At 36.6% G+C, this 16858-nt stretch overlaps 1 protein-coding gene across 1 annotated transcript in view; it reads right to left on the bottom strand.

Moving 5' to 3' along the window:
• LOC142346249 (protein furry homolog-like) overlaps window positions 1-16858 on the bottom strand; it is a 144509-nt gene that overhangs the window by 24825 nt on the left and 102826 nt on the right. Inside the window, exons 33-37 of the mRNA XM_075398764.1 lie at window positions 15882-16504; window positions 14840-15371; window positions 12536-12708; window positions 9228-9539; window positions 21-173 (exon numbers count right to left, since the gene is read on the bottom strand). Coding sequence (XP_075254879.1) covers window positions 21-173; window positions 9228-9539; window positions 12536-12708; window positions 14840-15371; window positions 15882-16504 — 1793 coding nt within the window. The remainder of the gene's footprint in view (window positions 1-20; window positions 174-9227; window positions 9540-12535; window positions 12709-14839; window positions 15372-15881; window positions 16505-16858) is intronic.

The raw sequence follows: 16858 nt of genomic DNA, 5'->3' as shown, positions 1-16858 counted from the left end.
GTGCCGATTATAAAACGTACTTCATGAACAACATCATCTTCCGAGTCCTCCTCAAGGTCCTCGTCTTCCTCGTCATCATCATCTTCATCCAAGTCTTCCTCGTCATCTTCTATGTCTCCTTCGTCTTCATCACTCGACTGCTCCAAAGCCACTCCGTCATGTGGCACCACAGCCTAAACAACAACATTCACTCAGCACCCAAAATCAGACAAATAGTCTACAAATCACAGAAAATTTCAACATTTACCCCGTAGAAAAATTTTTAAAGTTTAAAATTTAAACGAAAAAACATAGCCGACAGATTGCCGGAAAATAGCCGCGATAGACGCTTGGGGCCTTCCATGAATTGAAACAACTAAAGATATTAGATAGACAGATCGACCACCAGTCCTTTAATAGACTACTAGACTTTTTGGACTTTTGTTAGCTTTGGACTATCATTTTTATGAGACACATAAGCTCTATAAGGAGAAAGCCCTAATAGGGCTTTTCAAAATTAGGATCTCTTCCGTTTGTGCCTCCTCAGCTTAGTGGGCGCATATTATTTGCACCCCTCAGATGCACGTGCAATATTTTTTTACAGAGTGACTTACTATGTAATGGCACGTGCTCTGTAACTGGGGGGCGCATAACGTACTGGGGGGACAAACGGAGAAGATCCCAAAATTAATATTCGAAATCAAAAACTCAGGACTCTAATAATCAAGAATTAGGGCATATATGTTTGGCACTACTTAGATGCACACTATTGACCTTTAACAAAACATAGCCGGCAGATTGCCGGAATAGCTGCGAAAGAATAGACCTGCGTGGCATATAATAGAGATAGAAACAGATACAGATCTAAATTGAAAAAAAAATCGACGCCCCTTAAAAAAACTAGGCTAAAAACATTCAGCGATAAATTAATAAAGCTTGTTAAAATTCATTCCACAGAAGCCTCTTATTAGGACCTTACTGCACATATGAGTTCCTTTGACCTTAAACAAATTCAAATTAAACTTAAAGTTTTAAAGTGCAAAAGTCATTTTATTGAGTGAGGTAGGTCACGTAAGATCAAAATCTAATCACGCATATAACCTAAAAACTTTCGCTAAAGCGAGTGAGAAATGACGTCACGCGCCCAAATGCCGTTAGTGAGAGGAAGAAGTCATTCAGAAAATTTGACTTTTTCAGCTTTGCTGTGTGAACAAAAACGAAAAAAAAGCGTCAGACGACGAAACAAAAAAAACCAAGAGCACCGCAATACAGCTACGCTTACAGCTTAGAGCACCGCAATATAGCTGCGCAATACAGCTTACAGCTTCGCAGCTATAATAAATGTTCATAAAATTTAAAGTTCCATAAGTGAGTTCAGAAGTCATTTTTTTGAGTGGGGTAAGTAATTGAAAAAGTCAATTCCAAGAAGTCAGGGTAAGACGAAACAAAAATCTGTTAGACGAAGTAAAAAAATTAGGAGCGCTATAATGAGGACGCGGCTATTAATCCGCCTGGAATTGAGAACGCGGCTATTAATTAAAGCATGGCTGGTATGTTGCCAGCATACTACGAGACCTGAATTTTTTTTAAAGAAAAGCCTTTCTAAATAGTTCTGATGTCTTCAATTGATTTTAAATCTTTGATTTCTCCAGCACTTCCTTCAAAAATATATGCAGTAGACTTCCGGAGAAGAGCAGCCATTCATTCTAATGACTCCACTTGGAATTAAAAATAACAGCGAAAATTGATTTTATGATTGAAAAGACCAAACAACTGACGGCTATTTCGATTAGCTTCCCTAGCTAGGCACGCAAATGTTTCTTAATGACAAGATACAGAGAACAGTATCTTTAACAAAAAACATTGTCACTGGTAAATGAGAAATATTGACTCTATTTGTTTTAGATTCGCTGAACAACTGATGTTTGAGCACTTTGAGCACAATAACCAAAGAATGAAACAAACATAGAGAATTAAAACATAACCGACTAACGTCGGGCGAATTGCTCTCAAACGAAAAGCGAGCGTTAGGCTTCCTCAACACAGTTTCTATGAATCGCATACCTGGAGACTCGTGCGTTGAAAGGCTCTAAGAGTACTCAGTGCCCTCTGGGCGCTACCTGTTTATCCCGTTTTAGAGGAAGTAAATGGGTCAGACGAAAAATCGTTTAAGCAAAAAATCGCAGTAAAAAGACCAACAGGACTAATATAATTGTTACAAACTTCGTTTGAGAGCAATTAAAAACATTTCACGCAATGCGTGGGGAAAATTAAAAAATGGGTACATCGGAACAGTTTCTTTGAAGAAAGAAAAAACAGCAGTTGAGATATCCTGAGCTGACCTAAACCCCCAATTGAAGCAAGGAAAATTCATTTTGAGCCCCACAGACTTCGTATGACCGATTCCATCGACAACAATGATAAAAAAAGACTGACTCCAATAAGTTAAAATGACTAATAACAACTGAAATCAAATAATTATACCAATAAATGAACAAAAGACCGATTTGCCGTGAACGTGATGGAATATATAACACTCGTTTTAAAAAGATACTCAAAAGATATTTTTGAACTTTTTTAGAAAAAAATTAAATTTGTTTATTTCCTTAATCATCACCATGCGTCTTAAGTCTCTGCCTCAACTTATACCAAAATCAAACAAAACCCCCACCCCACTGCACGCTACCTGAAAAAAGTAAAAAGAAAAAATTACTGACAGAAGGTCGTGCAAATAAAAGACATACAACGCAAAAAAGCCAAAAACTAGTGAACTCTAGGTAATTTCAATCACAGCTGACTTTGCCCAACTACAGTTAACAAGAATACAAAATAAAACATAGCTGGCAGATCTGCAGTGTCAACAAACAAGAACAAAAAATCTAATCCTTTCATTGAAGGCTGAGATGTTATATGTTGATTGAGAATATATATAACTTTTTGCTGCTATCACTTTGCGGCTATTAAGCAAAAGCTACTGACAAGTCCAAAAACAGCAAAACAAAATTTCCAAAACGTAACACTTTCTAAATTCACACCATGTTGCACCTCCACAATTGCCGTAGAATTTTCTTCGTCCCCTGCTGCCGCCTTCCTTGTCAACTATTGGCTAACCAAAAAATTTGTCTAGCATTTGAAGTGCAATAAAAATTTATTTTAACCTCAAACACGAGGGATTGCCGGAAAATGGCCAAAAAGGATTCCCTTGACACTGATTAGCAAAAAAATATCCGAAAATATGATCAAAGACAAAAAAGTACGCACTGTTTTGACTGGATTTCGTAGTTAGGCCCACTACTGTTTCTTAACGAAAGGATACAAGGATAAGTATTAGTCTAATTATTATCAAACTACATTGATTTGAATAAAAAATAAATAAAAATCCCGTAAAATATTGCGCGCAAAACGGCGGAAAAGCGGCATAATCAGATGAAGCAAAAACACATAGTTCGACAAAAAAAACAGCAAGACAATTCCTAAAAAACCATCCAAAATTTACCTGAAAGCGGATATATACCCGGCAGATTATCGGAAAATAGCCACCATTGGTTCCCATAACAACGATTGGGATTGAAGGAACAGATTGAACGATTGGGATTGCGAAAAGAGAATTTTTCAAGTGCGACCAGTTATACATACTACTGTATCTTAATAAAAAGGATGCACGGCTAGCATTAAAACCAAAACGCATTAAAGACTTAACACATATGAGAACAAAATTGAAGTAGCGGGCATCTAAAAATGTCGAAAAGGTGACAAAATCCAAAAGAGTTACAATCCAAAGAATTGAATTAATTAATGACTTCATAGTTAACAGTTATAAATTAACATCACACTAACCCAGTCAACAAAATCTATGACTCTAGTAGAGCAAAAGTCAACAAAACCGTAAACAAATTAAGTTCTTTTACCAGGACTTAGAGCTTCAAGAATTACTGAAAACAAAAACACATTCTAAAATACTGACTCTACGCAGCCTTAGAAAGTGGCAATCATAGAATTGCAAAAAACGCCACAAAAAAATTGATAAATTAAGAAAATCAGCAAAAGAATCTCACAGCTAGCCGACAAGAAAACTAACTATAGAATACCATATCACATTAGAAGTCATTAGATGTGTTTCATAGATTTCTTAAGAGCAACAAATGAATCTTGTAATGTTGAAAAACGTACAGCGTATCAGTCAAAGAAACGAAACATACCTGGCAGATTGCCAGAAAAAGCCGCCGTTGATTCCAATAAGCATGATTGGGATTGAAAGAATAGAAGATATTGAAAAAAAAAACAGATTTTGTACAAAAACATTTTTTAAGTCCGATTTATTTTGATGGCATTTCGTAGTTGAACATACCTCTGTTTCTTAGCGAGAGGCTACAGGGGTTAGTATTAAAACCAATAAGCATTAGAGATGGTAACTAAGACTTATAGGAACGACGTTCAAATAGCGGGCATCTAAAATTCGGCTTTATGGGTTTATCCCGTTTCTATTTCTGACTTCAATTTTTTATACTGACTCTGTTCATTTTGAAATGATTTGCTGAGCAACTGATGTTCAAAATCATTTTTAGCAGAATGAGAGAATAGAGAAACTAGCCTAGAGAAGTCAAAAAGATTTCACGCAAAATGTTGAAAAAGCGGCAAAATGAGGTAAAGCGAAATATTTTTTTGTTCGACGAAGTAAAAAAAATAAGAGCGCTATAATAGCCGGCTGAGAAGATGAGGGCGGCTGTTAACAAAAATAAACCGAAGCAATTAATTCTTTTAATAGAAGCATCTTCGTCAACAGATAAGACCTGTCAATTATGGAATTCAGAGATAAGACAATAGTGAAAAAAAACTAGTAAAACTCAAAAAGGCCAAAATTTTTTTGAAAATGAGTGTCAAAGTAATAGAAACCATCAAATTTTAAAATAAACAATTTTGTCGATGAAAATGATTCCTATTAGCAACCTATCAGAACAGTCACTAATATAAGAATAAATGGTAGAACAAAAAGTAAAACAAGTACTCGAAAACTTCAAATATACTCGAAAACAACAAATAGTGTCAAAGTCATAAAAAGCATTAACTTCCCGTTGACGAATCCAGGCAAATGCAGATAGCCCTATATAGAACACACATGTATTATATTCATAGCACTCAAGAGAAGGAACACTGAAAACAGAAATCAATTTGCAGCACGTGAAAAAAAACTCACTTTCAAAAACCGAAACTTGGTCAAACACTAACTTCTCACTCACTTCAAAAGCATTTGAAAACAACCATGCTTCAAAAGCAATCGCTTTTTTGCTGCCTTTACTTCTCCAGCGTGATTAAAATTACTACTCTAATTTGATTTCAAGCTGATGTGAAAAAACGGAAAAAAGTATGAACTGATCTTAAAAAATACAGCAAACCAATACAATCCAAAAACTTTGAATTGAAAATAGGAGCATTAAAATAGCCAGCTTAGAAGCTGAGGGCGGCTATTATTAAATCTATCTGAACAGCAGATAAATTGAACATTATGGTCGAAATAGTAAAAACAGTAAATGACTTTGTTATTGGCGTGGTTGAAGAGCAAGATCTTCGATCAAAAACGTAACAGACAAAAGAACCGAAGACTTGTTATCCATTAAAAATCTCGCCTGTCTTATACGAACTAAGCAGAGGCAGGGAAAAATTAAACCTAACCGACTAACATCGGGCGAACTGCTCTCAAACGACCGGCGAGCGGTTGGCTTCGTCAGTAGCTAGCCACGGTTTAGTGAGGCTAGATTTAGATTAATTGAAGGGGCTTAAAGTGAGCGCAGCGGGAGTGCACCGCAGCGGCGGTGCAAAAGTGGATTAAGGGACTGATGTGGCAGCGAAGGGTGGGTGAGGAGTGGTATTAATTTCTAAGAACCGCCCGCCATTCACACCATAAGACTCCAAAACAGTTTCTGTTAATCGCATATTTGAAAACTATTTAGCTGAACGGCTCTAAGAGAACTTAATGCAAACTGGGCGCTACCTCTTGATCCTGTTTTCGAAAACAAAAGTCAAATGGGTCAGACGAAAAATCGGCCAAGCGAAAAATGACATAAAAAAAGACCAACAGGACTAATATAATTTCTACAAACTTTGTTTGAGAGCAATTTAAAAAGACCTGAAATTAGCAACAAAGACTCGAGAATTGCTTAAAAATGTTGCTGTCAATGCCTAAAAAAACGAAGAACACAAAACGTCAAATTAAGGCCCTACCCAACAAAAAACTGCAATCATAACCGACTAACGTAAAGAGTTTAGAGTAAAAAATGACTTCACGCACGCAATTCAGCTGAAATTGCATGAGCGGCTATTAAACAGTTTTGATAAATCACATACTTATAGACCAGTAAGGCGTACGGCTCTTAGAGAACTGCTCAGCCACGTAATGCCCTCTGGACTTAATCTGTTCATCTAGTTTTTGAGGACGAAGAGTTAAAAAGGGTCAGACGAAAAACTGGCCAGTCACAAATCGCAAAAAGACGACAGGACTAATATAATGGCTGCAAATTTCTTTGAGAGCGCTTAATAACTTAACGCACGAGAAAAATTGACGACAGCCTAATTTTTTTCAAAGTGTCAAAGTGTTCCAATTTGGTCCGTAATTTCATCAGATTCAGGCTCTAAATGTGGTAAGTTCATCCTCTAACTGAGCCTGTAACTTAATACAACATACCCGGCAGATTGCCGGAAAATAGCCGGCGTTGATTCCCATAAATCTATTGGGATTGAAAGAAAAGAAAATATCAACAAAAATTGATTTTTGTATAAAAACATTTTTAAGTGCGATTTATTTTGATGTCATTTCGTAATTGAACATACTCCTGTCTCTCTGCGAGAGGCTACAGGGTCTAGTATCAATACCAATAAGGACTATAGATAGTAATTAAAACTTATGAGAACAAAGTTCAAGTAACGGGCATCTAAAAATGGGCTTTATCGGTTTATCCCGTTTCTATTTATGACTTTGGATTATTTTTAATACTGACTCTCTTCATTTTGAATTGCTTTGCTGAGCAGCTGCTGTTTATAAGTACTTTGAGCAGAATGACAGAAGAGTGAAACTAGCCTAGAGAAGTCAAAAAGATTTTACGCAAAATGTCGAAAAAGCGATAAAATGGGTAAAGCGAAAAAAAAAGTTCGACGAAGTAAAAGAAATAGGAGCGCTATAATAGCCGGCTGAGAAGATGAGGGCGAATCTTAACAAGTTTTCAAAACATTTATTGCCCGGGCTTTATTGGTTTATCCCGCAGTTTTTTATTCTCGAACATATTTACCTACTATTATTTAACGAATTATAAAATCCATTCCGCTGAAATAGTGGATGAGGTAAGTCAGATGTCAATCGTGAAAGCCATGCTTAACATAAAACGAACATAGCCGGCAGATTGCCGGAATAGCTGCGAAAGAATAGACCTGCGTGCCATATAATAGGGAAAGAAGCAGATACAGATCTAATTTGAAAAATCGACGCCACTCAAAAAACTAGGCTAAAAAACATTCAGCGACAAATTAATAAAGCTTGTTAAAATTCATTCCACAGAAGCCTCTTATTAGGGACCTTTACTGCGCATGGGTTCCTTTGACCTTAAACAAATTCAAATTCAACTTAGGTTTTAAAGTGCAAACGTCATTTTATTGAGTGAGGTAAGTCACGTATGATCACACAAATAACCTAAAAACTTTCGCTAAAGCGAGTGAGAAATGACGTCACGCGCGCAAATACCGTTAGTGAGAGGAAGAAGTCATTCAGAAAATTTGAATTTTTCAGCTTTGCTGTGTGAACAAATGTAAAACGAAAAATAGCCGGCAGATTGCCGGAATAGCTGCGAAAGAATAGACCTGCGTGCCATATAATAGAGATAGAAACAGATACAGATCTAAATTGAAAAAAAATCGACGCCCCTCAAAAAACTAGGTAAAAAACAATCAGCGATAAATTAATAAAGCTTGTTAATTGCCGGAATAGCTGCGAAAGAATAGACCTGCGTGCCATATAATAGAGATAGAAACAGATACAGATCTAAATTGAAAAAAAAATCGACGCCGCTCAAAAAACTAGGTAAAAAACAATCAGCGATAAATTAATAAAGCTTGTTAAAATTCATTCCGCAGAAGCCTCTTATTAGGGACCTTTACTGCACATAGGAGTTCCTTTGACCTTAAACAAATTCAAATTAAACTTAACTTTTAAAGTGCAAAAGTCATTTTATTGAGTGAGGTAAGTCACGTATGATCACAATCTAATCACGCAAATAACCTTAAAACTTTCGCTGAAGCGAGTGAGAAATGACGTCACGCGCGCAAATGCCTTTTAGTGAGAGGAAGAAGTCATTCAGAAAATTTGACTTTTTCAGCTTTGCTGTGTGAACAAATGTAAAACGAAAAAAGAGCGTCAGACGGCAAAACAAAAAAACATAGCAGGACAAGTCCTGACGTACAATTCAAAGAATTTTCATTGACTAAACAGAAAAACTAGACCAAGAATGGACTATGAGTGAATAGAGAAAACCATTTTTTGAAAAATCAGATAAGAAATAAGAAAAAAAACAGAAAATCAATGTCAAAATGCCGCATGTGAACAAAAAAACCACTAATGGGAAATGAAAATTTAATTCAAACAAAAAACTAGGCCTAGAATGAGCTCTGAATGGATTGGGAAAACCATTTCGAAAAAAATCCGATCCAAAAAGTAAAAACAGTAAAAATCAAAGTGAAATTGCCGCATGTGAACAAAAAACCACTACCAACAAACCGAATTTTTGTTCAAACACCGTTTTCTCACTGTACTTTAAAATTAGAGCTAAAAAAATTCACGCCGCAAAACCACTCGCTTTTTTGCTCCATTTCCTGTTTCGGCGTGACCAAAATCACTACTCCAATTTGACTTCAAAAATCATGAAAATGTGTGAACAGATCTTAAAAAAAAGACAGCGCCCCAATACAATTCAAATTCTTTGAATTGTAAAAATTCTTTGAATTGTAAAAAACCAAGAGCACCGCAATATAGCTACGCTCAGCTTACAGCTTCGCAGCTATAAAAAACTCGATCGAACGGTGAAATTTTAAAAAGAAGCAATCACGTATTAACCGAAAGCCATCAGTCTTTCGGTTCTAATCTCTATAGACTCTTGTGATTTTGTGGTCACAATGCTTCGAGAGAAGCCAAATCTTTTATACTCTCTAAATCTATGCCCCTCCCTGCTGAGGTTTTTGACGACTAGCGATGTTACAGCTCTTAATACCTGTGGATGGCCATCATTGATATTGGTCGAAATCAACGTCTGATCAGTCTCCTCTTGATCACTATTCTGATCATTGTCAGCTCCACACACTCCCACAACTGCACTCATCACATCTCCAACATGCGGAGTGAACAGGAGCTGCTTGTTCACACTACTAGAAGACTGATGGTTCAACTGGACGCCTGAGGTGCTGGTGCGGAGGTTAGGAGTGAGAGGGTGTGTCGAGGTGATATCTATCGGCGTGGGTCCATAGGCAGCCATTGAAGATTCAGAGGGTCTCAGACCAAATGAGAACGCTTTGTTATCGTCGTCCTATAGAATAAGTTAAGGATAAAGTTAATGGGGTAATTTACGAAAAATTCTTTTTTGATACCCTCTTTGAAGCCATTGTTTTGGTCTCAACCATTGTTTTGGTCTCAAAAGACTCACAATTTTTTCCACCTATAGGTATTACTAAAAAATTGCCAGCTTAATAAGAGGCAATGTTTTGAACGAATATAGCCGGCAGATTGCCGGAATAGCTGCGAAAGAACATACCTGCGTGCCAAATAATAGAGATAGTAACAGATACAGATCTAAATTGAAAAAAATTGACTCCGCTCAAAAAACTAGGCTAAAAAATATTCAGCGATAAATTAATAAAGCTTGTTAAAATTCATTCCATAGACGCCTCTTATTAGGGACCTTTACTGCACATAGGAGTTCCTTTGACCTTAAACAAATTCAAATTAAACTTAAGTTTTAAAGTACAAAAGTCATTTTATTGAGTGCGGTAAGTCACTTGTGATCAAAATCTAATCACGCAAAAAACTTTTGCTAAAGAGAGTGAGGAATGACGTCACGCGCGCAAACGCCGTTAGTGAGAGGAAGAAGTCATTCAGAAAATTTGACTTTTTCAGCTTTGCTGTGTGAACAAATGTAAAACGGAAACATGGCGGGCAGATTGCCGGAATAGCTGCGAAAGAATAGACCTGCGTGCCATATAATAGAGATAGAAACAGATACAGATATAAATTGAAAAAAGATCGACGTCGCTCAAAAAACTAGGTAAAAAATATTCAGCGAAAAATTAATAAAGCTTGTTAAAATTCATTCCGCAGAAGCCTCTTATTAGGGACCTTTACTGCACATAGGAGTTCCTTTGACCTTAAACAAATTCAAATTAAACTTAAGTTTTAAAGTGCAAAAGTCATTTTATTGAGTGCGGTAAGTCACTTGTGATCAAAATCTAATCACGCAAAAAACTTTTGCTAAGGAGAGTGAGAAATGACGTCACGCGCGCAAATGCCTTTATTGAGAGGAAGAAGTCATTCAGAAAAGTTGACCTTTTCAGCTTTGCTGTGTGAACAAATGTAAAACGAAAAAAGAGCGTCAGACGACGAAACAAAAAAACCAAGAGCACCGCAATATAGCTGAGCTCAGCTTACAGCTTCGCAGCTATAATAAACGTAACCCCTAACGTCGGAAAATTGATCTCCGCGTCTAGTGGGAGCTCTAACCTAAACAGAAAATAGCCACCGTTGACCCCATTGACGAAGATTACTAATAGCAAAATAGTAAGACCAATTAGCAGTACGCTCTAACAAACTTTGATGACTTAATGCACTAAGTTGTTGAAAATCAAGTCTTAGTGCCCGCAATTTATTAGTTCATCCTGTTGCTTTTGATCCCTTTTTTGACCTTAAACGCAATCGAGTAAAATTACAAATTCTCAGTTGTGTCAGTGAGTGGATCAACTAGGTAGGTCAGAAATCAGAAGTGAAGGCCGTGACTAACGTAGAACGAAAAACGTGAACGAAAGTTAAAACGGATTACAAAATATATAGCATGACAAGTCCTGACTTAAAATTCATAGAATTTTTATTGATTAAACAAAAAAACTAGACCGACTGGATTGGCAAAAAAATTCGTTCAAAAAATCGAAAAAAAAAATAAAAATCAAAGTCAGATTTCCGCACGTGAACAAATTATCACTAGCAGATTTTGGTTCAAACACCATTTTCTCAATCAACTTTGAAGTTCGAATGAATAAATGTCATGCCGCAAAACCAGTCGCTGTCTCGATCCACTTCCTCTTAGATACCAACCTCAGCCCAAGTCAATTTCAAGAAAGTTATACTTAAACTGAATTAAAATAGTCATTTTGAAACAAAAACGAAACAGAAATAAGCACATACCGTGCAGATTGCCGGACAATTTCCGCCGCTGATATTGAGATTGAAAGAGAAAAAAAACCAATGGAAAAAATGATTTTTATAAAAAAAAAAACAATTTTAAACTTTTTAATGTCATTTTGGAGCTGAATATACTCCTGTTTCGCAATGAGACGACACGAGGGCCAGTATCAATATCAATAAGCATTCGAGATGGTTACTTAGAACAAAGTTCGAGTAACGGGTATCTAAAATTGGGCTTTATGGGTTTATCCCGTTTCTATTTCTGATTTCGTTTTTTGTACTGCTGACTCCGTTCAATCTGAGCAACTGCTGTCTAAAAACACTTTTAGCAGAATGAGAGAAGAGTGAAACTAGCCTAGAGAAGTCGACAAGATTTTACGCAAAATGTTGAACAAGTTGTGAGCTACGATAAAGCGAAAAAATTTTAGAACGACGAAGTAAAAAAAAACAAGAATAGGAGCGCTATAATAGCCGGCTATTAAAAAGAAAAGATAAACAAAGACACCGATAAAATATCTGAAGACATTTCTAGACAGACAAGTTTAGACTTCAAAATAGGTGCAAAAGGAAGTTTGCACTCAATAAATAACTATTAACTGATAAAAACAACAGAAACCGTACATAAAGAAAGCCGGAGACAATAAAAGAATAAAATCAGAACATTTTAAAACAAAGTTCACTAAAAAATTGACGTGCGGAAATTGACTTTCTCTGAAACACATCCTCTAAAAATAGAAGCCACCGATTCAACGAAGATCACCATTACTCCACTTGGAAGACAGCGCCTAAAAATAGTCGTTGAGAGGCTGACGCCGGCCATTAAGAAAGTTTAAAATGGCATCAATTTCGTCGCACTTTTCATTTGACTTTTGGTAGTAAAATTCTACCACATGAGGTCAGTTGCCTAAAATTGAGAACGCGAGAAACATTAGATCATGCAAAACGTTCAAGCAAAAACTTTGCATAAAAAAAAACACTTTGCAGACTAAATTTGCAAACTAAAAAAACTTTGCAGACTAAAAAAGACCTAAGGTTGCAGACTAAATTTCAATAACAATGAGGGCAAATACTTAACCATGCGCTTGGCTCAGTGATCAGAAGAGTTTCGACATGAACATATAATAGATTTACATAATCTGAGAAGTCATTGAGAAAGTCGAACTCAGCGAACACATCTAGAGAGATGGTATCCTCTCTGCCAGAAGGAGTGCCCAACTCCATCCCTCCTGGGCCAATGCTGTTCATGTCATCTATTGATCCATGGCCAGTTGTACCACCAGCAGCAGGTGTGCTGTCTCCATTGCCTGAATACGGAAAAGTTTTGAAGCATCTCAAGTATTTCCAATCCAAATACATGAAATCACTGAACATACCCGGCAGATTGCCGGAAAATAGTCGCCGTTGATTCCAATAAGCATGATTGGGATTGAAAGAATAGAAGATATTGAAAAAAAAGATTTTTGTACAAAAACATTTTTTAAGTCCGATTTATTTTGATGGCATTTCGTAGTTGAACATACTTCTGTTTCTTAGAGAGATGCTAGAGGGGCTAGTATCAATACCAATAAGCATTAGAGATGGTAACTAAGACTTATAGGAACGACGTTCAAATAGCGGGCATCTAAAATTCGGCTTTATGGGTTTATCCCGTTTCTATTTCTGACTTCAATTTTTTATACTGACTCTGTTCATTTTGAATTGCTTTGCTGAGCAACTGATGTTCAAAATCATTTTTAGCAGAATGAGAGAATAGAGAAACTAGCCTAGAGAAGTCAAAAAGATATCACGCAAAATGTTGAAAAAGCGGCAAAATGAGGTAAAGCGAAACATTTTTTTATTCGACGAAGTAAAAAAACATAGCCGGAAGAATTCCGGAAACGACTCGAAGTGAAAATCCATTTAAACGCCATCAAACTACTCATCAAACAAAACGTGCCCTCACTAGTTTATGATTATCTTGGAACAAAGTCATGAAACAAAAAAGTAAAAACAATAAAATCAAATCTGTTAAAATATGATTAAAAAAATGATCAAATTTTGTTATAAATTGAGATCCCGAAAAACACGATCTCTGCCAAACTAACTTCATCAAACCAACTAGTACTTACAAAAACCACTTATGTGAATTTTGAAAAAAATTCTCTAGGCTAAATTATGAAAAAAAAAGCTCTTAAAAACAACTTTCACTCAATAACTGGAAAAAGTTACTAATTTTTTTAGATATTTCAAAAAACATATAAATCCAAAGAAAAATTTCCTTCAGCAAATAGGGTATCCAGATGCTCGCAAAACAATAGGCAACTCATAATAGGCAAAGAAACTTAGCTAAAAACAGAAAAAAAAACGAAAAACTGCAAAAAATTAAGAAAAATAGTTCCAATTTTCGCCATTTTTTTCTCATATTTCTCAACAAAAAAAATGTTTCTTACCCACAAAAATGTAACCAATTGTTATCATAAAAATTCTCAAGTAGAAAGGGTTTCTTCAATACCCATTTGAGCCAGTAAAACAATAATCGTCAAAAAAACGCAAAAGTTAGCCCGAAAATCGGCAAAATACATTAAAAACCACCGAATTATCATAAAATTCATATGAATTTCCAGAAACCGTCAAACCACTACCAAAACCAGCCTAAAACTAAAACAAAATCAAAACAAAACCTCTTAACGAAAACAAATGAAAAAAAAATCTGCTTTAAAATGCCGCACGTGAACAAAAAAATTTCGCTCGCTTAGAGAAAATTTTTTCACACATCAATTTCTCGCTCTCTCAAAAACAGCGGTATGAACAAAAACCACTCTCTTTTCGCTCCGCTCTTCACTTTTGTTCAGCACCAAAATCACTCCAAATTTTTTCACGCGTTTCATTTCCCGCTTTAAAAATCACTCCAATAAAATTGATTAAAAAAAAGGACTTCTCCAATACTCCTCTTCGAGTCGTAAAAAATAGGAGCGCTATAATAGCCGGCTGAGAAGATGAGGGCGGCTATTAAACAACTAGAACGCAAGTCAACTGCTTTGCACAACATTTGTTATCGTAAAACATTTGCGAGCTAAAAGACTAAAGCAGCTGTGCAAATTTCTCGTTAAAAACTAACAAAAAAAATCCGTGGTATAGCCAAAATCTGCAGACATATATCAGCATTTACCTTGTTCGTACAGATAACGATACAAAAAGTTGGTAGTTTTTACTCACTAATACTATCACTACTTTGAGAAAAATCTTGCCTACAGAGAAATTAATCGCATACAATATTGTTGCATAAATAGAGGACAAACCTACCATTTCTTGAGTTTTGCGGATAAATTTGGGAGTTGCAGCAGCAATTGAGCAAATCTGTGTACTATCATCTACACGTTAATGTAGTTTGACAGACCTTGAAGTGTCCACAACTTTTTAATTTCTAGAAGTTTTTGTTTAATTTTTGGAACCTACCCATTCCCATTGAGCTCGCAGGATGAGATTGAATCTGACTTTCGTATCCACTGACGGTTCCGGCTCCGATATTCGAATTAACAGACACTACAGTTTGGAAATCGACTTCTGTAGTTGAACTGAAAACTACTGAGGGTGTCCTTGCCAAGGTTGCAGGTGTTCGTCCAAATGACCTTATCACTCCAGTAAGTTTGTCTCTAACCCTCCTTTGGGAGTTGAATGGCCTCCGCCAATTCGAGTTTTGAGAATCTGTTGAAACTGAAGCATTGCCGACTGAGACTTGGCGACCAAGAGCAATAGACGGACTTCGACTCACAACTGTACTTTGAGCTGTAGCATTACTTGAAGCACTGCTTGTATCATTTGCAGCAGCTGGTTTCCGTTCACTGATTACAGCTTGTTTTGTTTCTTTACCACTGTTAAACTCAGCTGAAGTTCTGCTTGCTAAGTTTGCTTTAGACGCCCGACCACCTTCAGCGTCTGAACCCTGAGCATCCGAAACGGATTTCCTTCTTGGAGGTGTCGTTAGTACCTAAAGACGTAATTCTTTCCATAAAATAAGTAGAAACGTTAATTACGAGTTAAGTTTACAGTGACGGGGCAATTATCTAACATAGCTGGCAGATTGCCAGAAAATAGCCGCAATAGATTCGTAGATCGGCAGTCTAAAAAACAGTAAAAAAGACAGACCAAAAATTTCGTCTTTTCATTGAAGGCCGATCTGTTATATTTTGATTAAAAATCTGTATAAGTTATCGCTGCCTCTATTAGCTGATCTCAAATAACCTTCATTTAGAGTGACACACACCCATTTGACCTTATCTCTTTGAATTAAAGTAAATAAAAGTCAATTTCAAATTGAGGAAATTTGAAATCGCTGTGCGGCTATTAATAAATATCAACTTTTAAATCCGGTCCATCAGTGTCTCACTCGATATCTCAATTAGAGGTCATAACTTCAGTTTCTTTTGTGTTAACCAAGTTTATAAAATGAAATTTAACGAAGAAACTTTACTAAGCTACTTTACTAGAAAACATTAACCTTGTTCGCATCTTGAACGGATCCATTGCTCCCGTTGGGTGCAGTCGCCGATGTCACACTTCTAGACGTTGCAAGATTCGCAAGCGTCTGGGCCACACTTGCACTTCCCCCAATGGGCGGAACCGGGAAATTGTAATTGAAGGACAACGTACGGCCGGGAATCTGTCGTCTTACTATAACCGCGTCTTCGATTGAGGAGGTTATTTGCTGCACGCGACGTTGGCTAGAGCTAGGCGAACATAAGGTTGAGCTTCGAGTAACGATCAATTTGAGCGCCGACAATGCACTTTTCCATTCCGGGTTACTTTGCAACATAAAACGATGCAATAATGTATGCACAGTTGTGGTGTTAAACCTTTCTTTAGGTAGCTTTTGAAGATCAATAATTTGAATAAAGCTGCAAATCATATGAAGCAGACAATTTTGATAGGACGTGGGTCCGCGTTCCAGCAGTTCGCTCAAATAGCCTACTAGTGAGACTAATTTAACATGTACAGCATCACCAAGGTACTGACAGACAGCTGCGAGCCACGAGACACTATCTTTAACATCCGATTGCCGACTGAACATCCTCATCACCGTAGCTAAATTGTTCCACGCTGCTGCCACCGCATTAGAAGACCCTTCAAACACAATTGCAATGATACTTCAGTTTGAACAATGAACACCTAATCGAAAAATATTTATTAGCGCAGAATTTTTTCACACCTACTTTTCTCGATACCTGAAAAAACGATATGAACAGAAAACCACTGTTTTCTCTCTGCCTTTTCTGGTTTCGTCGGCAATTTGACCTAAACCTTTTTTCACGCATTCCAATTCCTGCTTCAAAAACACGCAAACAATTATTGATATAAACGACGCTCCACCAATACTCCTATTCGAGTCGTAAAAAACCGCCGAAAGACAATTCAAATTCTCTGCATTGTAAAAACCGCAAAATAGCAACGCTCAACATTCAGCTTTGCAGCTATAAA

The sequence above is a fragment of the Convolutriloba macropyga genome, chromosome 9 (genome assembly GCF_964194025.1).
Source record: "Convolutriloba macropyga chromosome 9, txConMacr16.3, whole genome shotgun sequence".
Classification (NCBI taxonomy): Eukaryota; Metazoa; Xenacoelomorpha; order Acoela; family Convolutidae; genus Convolutriloba; species Convolutriloba macropyga.
The sequence above is the reverse complement of the archived record's forward strand: the minus strand, read 5'-3'. Positions and strand labels throughout refer to the sequence as shown.